Here is a 9,370-nt window from a genome sequence, read left to right as displayed (position 1 = left end):
TTTGAGCAGCCTTAATTAAAGAATTATCGGGCTTTCTCGGACACTGCATGTACATGCATCTACAGCAACAGCTGCATTTTTTAGTAAATTAAAACAAGTCATAATGGTGAGGTAATGGCTCTGATTGTGCCATTCATATGTCTGAGATTGGAGGTGATCATGTGTGACATACACGACTGCTTCTTGCTGTCAGTTCAACCAATTTAAAAGTTAATAATAAAAATTGTTTTCAAAAAAAGATTCTAAACAATAAAATGACTTTGTTTATGTCAGAGGAGACTATACGTTTCAGCTTACTTGCATATTGTGAGTCTGCTCTTGTGACGTTACAACAAGAACGGTTTGTACATGGTAATGTATGATGGCGGTGGTTAGTCTGGTCATTCTCTAATCCTTTGTTGCTACGGGTTGTCAAAGCGTCCAATCAGAACACTAAATACCCAAATAGCATGACTTATGTAGAATTAGCAAGTCAGCAGGTATATTCATAAATCTGCAATTGTTGATTTTCATGCCTCAGCTGATATGGGGGTGGCTCCATAATTATGCCCATGTCTGTATCTCCTGCGCAATAGGGCAGACAGTGACGATCCTGGTATTGTTCGAAAACGCAAGTTCCCGGATTTTCTTAGTCACTTGCGAGCGCAAAGTCAACGCGAACAGAGAGTAGTCAAGCTGTGTTGAGTTATAAACCTTAGTATTCAGTTCACAAAGTCTGAAAGTCAAATTTTAGTGTAAACAAATTCCACACATTATACTGTCCTAATGCATAATCCAACATGCAGCAACACTTTCTTTAGCTTAGTTCTTGAGAAACTGTGCGTGATGGTTGAAATGATCTTCTAGAAATGTAGAAACAAAGTAATAGCTGTGATCGTAGCCCTGTACACACAATACACATACAAATTGCAACACAGTGGCATGATAATCATGTGACAAAAGAGATCATACATCTTGCATTCGAAGGACAACTGCAATACCAGTACCACGACATGCTTCAATAAACTTTTCTGGCAATAGCTGTTTTTCAAGAAGGAATTTGTCAGCACTTCCCTAAAACAAAGTAAAATTAATTACCATTAAGATGATGAATTAGTTATTCACATGTAGCACAAACCTGGTCAATGAGAATTTGAGAAAGAGGACCATTATAGCTCTTCACTAGCTCAGTTGCATCATATTGCTGCATGAAACAGTATGCAAAAGACTGACTACGTAACCAACAAACAACCAAGTAAGAAACACAAAATTAATGTTAACAAGTTCACGGAAAACAGACAGACAAACAGAAGGACTAAGTTTAACAGTAAGCAAGAAAGCAAAAACTAAAATCAACATGTTGCCAAAGCAGCAATATTTTACCTTCCAAGTAGCTGTGTCTGTTCCAAGGTAACCAGTAAATGCCTTTCTTCCCCATGGACAGTCAATGGGATTACAAATCGGGGCAAATGCTGATACAGACTGCAACAAGAAACAGGCTATAACAAAATTTGTCCACGTTGATATCCACTGGTTAACTGACTTGATACATTCCAGGATTATTAAGAGTACAAGTAAGGGCTCCATGACCACCCATACTATCATACAACGTGATCATATATCACCACATTTTTAGATTTTCGTTTTCATTGATACCTGTGTCCAGTGATTGACTGTCTGCCTGAGTCTACATTGAGGTTGGTGTCGATGAGAGATGGCAACTGCTCAGCAACAAATACGCACATTTAGATCCAAACATGCATATACACTACAATTGTGAACACTGAACACATATACAGTATGCACATCTGAACACATTCACACATTGAAAATGGCTGGCAGTGTTAGTCAGACATCAGCAGTATGCTTCATTGATTATAACATATTATACTAAGTCTGCACCTCTTGTGTAATATAAGAGTACATGTTGTAATGTTTCTTCCATTTTTCTTCTGTAGCATTCACATAGAATCCTGCCCCACTACCAAAATCCCAGCTGTCATTTTCTCCTTCAATGCAACACCCACCTTAATTAAAAGACAAAAAATACATTAAAACAAATATTCACTAAGACACAATGGAGCTTCGGATATGTAGTCACGTGACCATACGCGGTGAAGTATCCGGCAAAACAACAACAATTCCATGTTGGGCTGCATATCTTTGAAATCCTGATTTCTGCATAAAGTTCTCATGCGTGCACGTGAGTCCTGACAGCCAGTAAAGCACAGGAGCTTTCTCCTTCTCAATCGTTGCTGGCAGAAACGCTGCAAACGTCATTTTGCCCTGAGTACTCTTGCTTTCATGTGAGTAGACGTTCTGATAGCCACCAAACGATTTCTGAGAAGAGATTTGCGTGAGAGCCATGTACACGGCGTATCACTCACTGCTTTCACGTGCACCGTCGGAGAGGTATGAGACGGTCTCGTGACTTGGGGCATGTGATTTGTCACGTGCATGTCACTCCAGAAATCGCTGCCGTCCTGAAGCCGTTCTGAGCCACTAGTTTTTGCTGCTCACTATGTTTGAGAAGTCTATGCACGATCTTGTGCGTGGTATTCGAAACAACAGACAGAATGAGGTGAGGTCCCATATCTCTGTGTCTTTCAATTTCGGATGTTGACGTTGTAAAGTGCGACTTCTTAGGCACGATATATTGCCACATGTATTGATGAAATCAAGAGAGAGCTAAAGCAAGAGAACATGAACGTGAAAGCAAACGCCGTGGCAAAACTTCTTTATGTGAGACAAAATGAACGTTTGTGAGATGGCGTTGATGAAGTTGTCGTCGTCTATAGCTTCAAATGTTAGGATATGATATTAGCTGGGCGGCATTCAACGTCATTGAGGTGATGAGCTCGCAGAAATTTACGCATAAGGTCTGAAGCTTTGAAGTAGCAACTGGTTACTACAGTACTGGAGTTTGATGTTGGATTATTCTCTTAGCGTATCGGATATTTGTGTGCGACTCAATCATTTCATGAAGAGACAGATGTTCTCATGTTGACAACCAACATGATAAAAAAGGTAGATTAGAATTAATGGATCTAACAGACAAACAGATGTTGAGAAGACAGTGTAGTATCTGGTAGTATTATAGACAGTAGTTGAGTAGACAGGGAGTACGGGATATTAGAGTATATCTGGAGGTTACATGAGAGATAGTACAACGTGTTGTATAGCACTGTGATGAATACTCTACAACTTGGCGATGAGGATGGGATTAGCGGTCATCACTATGAGCATGGGATTAAACCCCGTTGCAGCATTCCATTATCAAGGAGAGACATTGACGGACCTAGGACCCCAATGGGATAAGTGGAAACGAAGCTTCAAGTACTATATCGCTGGGAAGGACATCACTGACTCTCGGCGTAAACGGGCATTGCTCCTTCATTGCGCTGGATCTCAAATGCAAGACATTTTTGCTACTTTTCCAAATACTGGGAACAACTGAAAAAGAGTAATGTCAAGTGCAAACCACACATGGTGGACAAGAAGTTATTCCGTATGGGTCGGCAGAACCATTGGCCATTATGTGGAACTTTAAGGCAGAAGTATGGACTGACAGCAAAGGTGTGGAAGCAGAATGTATGGTTGTGCAAAGTAAAGGACCAATCCTGCTTGGGAGACAAACTTCAACTCAACTGAACCTCTTACTGCTAGGCCATGTTCAAGAAGAAATCCAGTACGAGAAATTGGAAGTCAAATATCCCAAGTGTTTCAAGGCAATAGGAAAACTCTGGGATTTTTAACTGCAGTTGCACATTGACAAGTTCGTACGACCAGTAGCTCAACCATTGCGACGAATCCCTTTTAGTCTACGAGACAAGGTAGAAGCTGAGATATAACTGTTGCTAGATGCTGATATTATTGAACAAGCAGACAGCCCTACACCATGGATTAGTCCAGTGGTAGTGATACCCAAGCCAAACGGTGATGTTAGACTTTGCGTAGACATGAGACGAGCCAATGAAGCTGTTATATGGGAGAGGTACCCAATACCCACGATCGAAGAAGTGCTCCAAGAATTGAGTCGAAGTCGACATTTCACAAAGCTAGCTCTGAGAAAAGACAAGAAAGGATTGTGAAGTCAAATAAGAGTGAATGCCTAAAATTTAGAATGTCAGGTTAACCTCTTGCTGGAGCATGATGTCCGACCAAAAATTTGCTTCATATTTCACTCTGTTATGGTTGACATTGTAATGTTGATATCAATATTGATTATTTTAGTTCTTAAAAGTGAAAACGATGGTATTATGTACCATTGCATGGTGAATAATAACTTTCACGCTGAAATGAAGACAGTGAGTGATTGACTTACTGCATAGTACAGGACAGCTTGTCTTGTAATGACAGTGCTTAACCATCATTAATTGCAGCTTGTGTCTATGTGCTTCTTGCTGTAGGACATGTCAAGTCAGAGTCAATATGAGGCAGCAGTTGCTCTTAATGGCTTGAGTTGCTTTATCACTAGCGATCTTGCAAGAGATCTAGCTAATGATCTCATGTCACTGGTTGGTCAGCATGCTTGTGTACACTGGTGAACAGTATCTGATGTAGCTTATTTCTAGTTGGCAGCAATAAGGCCTTATGTGAAGAAGCACGCTATTCTAGTTATGTATAAGGTCTTCCTCAACTTTCCTGATGCATTGAGACCAGCATTTGCAAGGCTCAAAGATAGACTGGAAGATGCAGACGCTGGTAAGTATCCTTAAGTTTCTTAGAGCAGTTTACGTTCAGAGTAGTTTGCTCTGTTTGACCTTCCAGAGGAATGATCGACTTGTTGTGAAGTCTAATTATGAATTGAGACACCATTTTCCCTCTGAGCATGCTACTTGTAAATAGATTACCTAAAATTGTACAAGTAACTTTCATTTCTCGCGACCACAAATTCTGTAACATGAATATTCTGTAATTATCAAAGTAGCAAGGTTTATCACACACAAGATGTAAACGTCACTTCTGGTAACACAATTTAGGTTTCCGTATAATTTTCGTGATTCAGAAAAATGATTGGTTTTGCATTAGCCATTGCAGATAGATAAGTTTTTTGTTGTTTATTTCGGACAAGACTCAGTTATTTTGAACATCAAGTAAACATTTCTGGTAAAACTTTACAAATGTTGGCATTTGTGACTGGTTATCTCTTCATTGTCTGTCGTTGCTATATAGGATGGACACAAATCTGCTTTATGATTAAAATATTTTGAGCACACTGGAAGTGTAACACATTCTAACGTTTGCTCACGCACATGCACGCATGCACACACAAAAACTGGAATGAATTGACGCCTTTTGAGTGCACTATTGGCTTAATCATGTGACTTTACAAAGTCTCGTTTCTGATGGCTGATAGCTGAAACTATTCATTATACCAGCTTGACACTACTGTATTTGATGTGAGCTAATGAAGCCACATTTGTCAATCAGTCATGCTAACCAAAAGTGTAACAGGGCTACAACGGGGTTGTTGTTGTTGTCATAGGAAACAAAGTTTTTGATTTTGAACAAAAACGCTTTTCTTTATGTTTGATTTTTGCAGCTGCATTGTGCTATTTTTGTGGGGAAAGGGATGTTCATAATTCTTTGCTTTTAAAGAGGCAGGAGATCGATTAAGAGAGTAGTCTCCTACTGCAGTGGACAAATATGGTAGCAAACAATAGCAGGTGACAAGAACAAACTTAAACAACAAGAATTGATCTCAAAGAAGTTTGTTGCTAGGTTATTATTGTACTTAGAGGGATGTACCTTTTATACATTAGACTGTTGTATTGAGTGATACATTTCTCAGCACATCACACTATTTCAATATTGTAATGGTAGGATGTATCTGTGTCAGTACATTTCACTATTCTATTGGAGGGATGTATCTCTAAGTAGTTAGTTAATTGTATTGGAACTGTGCATTTTTCTGTACTCTAGGCGACTGTATTAGAGGTGTATGAATCTGTTTTATTATGCAGGAAGTGCCCATCTTCGTTCTCATTGTTTTTGTTCATGGTAGGTGTTCAATCAGCTGCAGTTAATGTAATCTGTGAGTTGGCTCGAAAAAATCCTCGAAACTACTTGTCTCTTGCTCCTGTTTTTTTCAAATTGATGAGCAGCTCTACAAATAACTGGATGCTTATCAAGATCATCAAATTGTTTGGAGCTCTGGCTCCACTAGAGCCTCGTTTGGGAAAGAAATTAACTGAGCCACTAACCAATCTTATTCATTCAACATCAGCTATGTCTCTCTTATACGAATGTGTCAATACAATGATAGCTGCAGTTCCTAGCCACACTGCATCTATGCAGTTGTGTGTGACAAAGCTGCGCGTAATGATTGAAGATCCAGATCAGAACTGTTAGTGTTAGCTCAGGAACTAAACTGGAATTAGGATTTATTTTTATTTGTTTGTGATTAGTGAAATATTTGGGATTGTTGTCTTTGGGGAGAATATTGAAATATCATCCAAAGGTTGTACAAGCACACAAGTGAGTTGTTACTTAACTGATCATAAGATGTAATGGTGTTTCTAAATGAACTAATGAACTGCAATGGATTAATTAAATGAACTAGCTTTATTACATTGTGTTGTTTAAGTTTGTGGCTATTATCCACAGGATATGTGAAGCTTTGTTGTTTGTGCAGAGATATGATTCTGAAATGTCTAGAGGATAAGGATGAGTCTATCCGCTTACGGTGTCTAGATCTAATCTATGGCATGGTCAGTAGGAAGAATCTAACCGAAATCATCAAGAAACTTATGGTTCATGTTGACCATGCAGAAGGAGCAGGTTTGTTAGGCACTGGCAGTTTACTCTTACATCTAGCTGTTTGCTAACACTTTTGTAGATTCTGCATGTGTAGGTGCTGTGATAACTTGTTTACCGTTCTTGTCTTCACATGTTGTTGTCTGTGCCAGTTTTATGTCAATTGATGATCATTTGCATGGGCATATTGTCTTCGAATATATTAATTTATTAATTGTAAGCTCGTATTAATTACGTCACAGTATGGATTTGTTATTTGTCCATACATGTATTTTGATCTCTGCCTTACATTGTTGTTTTCCTTTACTTGCAGCTTATCGTGATGAGTTAGTTTGTAAGATCACAGAAATCTGTTCACAAAACAACTACCAATTTGTCACTAACTTTGAATGGTAATACCACAGAATGCAGTTTTGATGTCATTGTGTTATGTGTAGTTATCTGTTTAGTACTTTTATAAGTTTGTGGTTTGTTGCAGGTATGTCACGGTGTTAGTGGAGCTGACAAAAGTAGAGGGAACTCGTCATGGTCGTCTTTTAGCAGATCAAATGTTGGATGTTGCAATTAGAGTCAAAACTGTTCGACCATTTGCCGTCAAACAGATGGTGAGATGCTTACATTGTGTACTTCTCTTTTTGCATTCGTTTGTTTGTTCTGTTTGTTTGTTCTGTTTGTTTGTTCTGTTTGTTTGTTCTGTTTGTTTGTTGGTCTGTCATTTGTCCGTCTCTTGGCAATAGTAATGTCAATTGTGTTCCAGGCAGTTCTATTGGACAATTTGCATCTGCTGAGTCGTAATCCTGGGCAACAGGGAGCGTGTGAGGTGCTCTATGCTGCTGCCTGGGTTTGTGGTGAATTTTCAGAATATTTGGATGATCCTCGCTCAACATTGGAATGTATGTTGAGATCAAGAGTGACAACCCTGCCACCTTACGTTCAGAGTGTGTTTATTCACAATGTTATCAAATTATACTCTCATATGCTTAGCCAAGCAGAACAAAAGGTGAGGAGAGCTTACTTGATGATATTACTGATTATTGACTAGTTGATGGAGAGGTCACTATTGGAAAGAAAGGCATAGTTGTAAAGACACAAAGCAGTTTGCTTAGAGTTAGAATTATGGTAAAGGTGTGCAAGTGCACAGCAGACACGGACTGACAGACAGACTGACAGACAGACAGACCAAAAGGCAGGCGTTTGGTACAGAATCTCAACACACACACACACACACACACACACACACACACACACACACACACACACACACACACACACACACACACACACACACACACACACCTCATCCTCCATATGATATGCAATGTGTGTGTGTGTGTGCTTGGTGTTTGTGTGTGATCACTGACTTGTTGCTGCATATATGGTAACAAAGTTGTGTATAGGGGGATGATGATGCTGGAGATTTTGAAGATCTTAGAGAAAAAATCAAAGAGAAGCTGGTTGTGTTCGTTGGTTCTGCTGACTTGGAAGTTCAAGAGAGAGCATCATGTGCAATCCAACTTCTCAAGTACCTAAATAAACTCCAAGAGAAAGGTAACAACATGAGCCACATTATCTCATTTGACATCTTAGATAACATACTGATAATTGTCTGATATTATACCAGAACAATGTTAATGGAGCTGCTGTGATGTAGACTTCCGTAGATCTATTTATGTGGAAATTGAAGATTTATAGGGGGCCTTTGTCTAAGTGCATGCTTAGATATTGCTATAAGCTTTACTGCTTGGCAAACGCTGTTAATGGTCATGGTTGAGATGTGTGTATGTGATTTAAGTGATAGCTACTACTGAGAAGATATGGTGTATTTGAAACAATAGCTACTACTACTGCTACTACTACTGCTGCTACTACTACTACTACTACTGGGAACCGTGTTGTATTTGAACAAATTGTACAACGTACATATGTCAATTATCTAACTAATGTAGCAGTTACTATACTAATTTAAAACTACTACTACTACTACTACTACTGGGAACCGTGTTGTATTTGAACAAATTGTACAACGTACATATGTCAATTATCTAACTAATGTAGCAGTTACTATACTAATTTAAAACAGAAAGTACTACTCTGGAAGAACTTTTAACTGACCATGCCGCTTTCAGCAGTAGCCAAGCTAATGTTCAAGTCTTGACCAAGTTCATGACAAGGTGGCTTGGATCGAGAACCTCGTAGGCACATGATTGAAGATCGTAGTAGAGCGAACCCAATTCGGCAACGTAACCAGTTGATGGTAAGATTGTATGTGGTGCCTGTTTTATTTGCCAGCAAGGAAGCAAGTCTCTTGACAAAAGTATTGGTAAGAGAACTGCAACCGCCAGTGCAAGAATAGACAATAGGTGTAAAAGACGAAAGTTCCACTTGTTGTATCCTGTGCTCGTACTTTCTCTTCTTTTCTTGTTCTTGGCGTTTATAACAAGAATTAATAGCAATGTCCCTGTAGGACTACTACTACTACTACTACTACTACTACAGCGTAGAATGTGAACACTAAACCATTTTATTTTATTTTTATCGTGCTTGCTCCATTGATGCAATATATCTAGAGTATGTGTGTACAGTATGTGTATGCAGTACATACATAGGTATGTATGTATACGATATTTATACA

General features: G+C 38.9%; 2 protein-coding genes across 3 annotated transcripts in view; one reads left to right on the top strand and one right to left on the bottom strand.

Annotated features, from left to right (window-relative positions):
- Positions 1-680: 680 nt before the first annotated feature.
- Positions 681-2,403, bottom strand: LOC134181375 (S-formylglutathione hydrolase-like). The gene is made up of 8 exons (XM_062648643.1): positions 2,091-2,403; positions 1,882-2,006; positions 1,636-1,700; positions 1,523-1,577; positions 1,363-1,461; positions 1,118-1,183; positions 952-1,053; positions 681-882 (listed from the first exon to the last, which is right to left on the bottom strand). Exons 1-8 carry the CDS (start codon positions 2,344-2,346, stop codon positions 802-804), a joined length of 849 nt encoding a protein of 282 aa, XP_062504627.1. The 5' UTR covers positions 2,347-2,403; the 3' UTR covers positions 681-801.
- A 24-nt stretch (positions 2,404-2,427) lies between these two features.
- Positions 2,428-9,370, top strand: part of LOC134181373 (AP-3 complex subunit delta-1-like) — a 16,351-nt gene continuing 9,408 nt past the window's right edge. For both annotated transcript variants that reach the window (XM_062648641.1, XM_062648640.1), the window contains exons 1-13: positions 2,428-2,560; positions 2,626-2,721; positions 2,778-2,858; positions 2,926-3,006; positions 4,389-4,496; positions 4,554-4,683; positions 5,987-6,328; positions 6,390-6,459; positions 6,617-6,762; positions 7,052-7,130; positions 7,217-7,343; positions 7,496-7,738; positions 8,136-8,286. In XM_062648641.1, the coding sequence (XP_062504625.1) occupies positions 2,501-2,560; positions 2,626-2,721; positions 2,778-2,858; positions 2,926-3,006; positions 4,389-4,496; positions 4,554-4,683; positions 5,987-6,328; positions 6,390-6,459; positions 6,617-6,762; positions 7,052-7,130; positions 7,217-7,343; positions 7,496-7,738; positions 8,136-8,286 (1,714 nt within the window). In that variant the 5' untranslated portion in view covers positions 2,428-2,500. The remainder of the gene's footprint in view (positions 2,561-2,625; positions 2,722-2,777; positions 2,859-2,925; positions 3,007-4,388; positions 4,497-4,553; positions 4,684-5,986; positions 6,329-6,389; positions 6,460-6,616; positions 6,763-7,051; positions 7,131-7,216; positions 7,344-7,495; positions 7,739-8,135; positions 8,287-9,370) is intronic.

Source organism: Corticium candelabrum, chromosome 6 (assembly GCF_963422355.1).
Source record: "Corticium candelabrum chromosome 6, ooCorCand1.1, whole genome shotgun sequence".
NCBI classification, from domain to species: Eukaryota; Metazoa; Porifera; class Homoscleromorpha; order Homosclerophorida; family Plakinidae; genus Corticium; species Corticium candelabrum.
The sequence above is the reverse complement of the archived record's forward strand: the minus strand, read 5'-3'. Positions and strand labels throughout refer to the sequence as shown.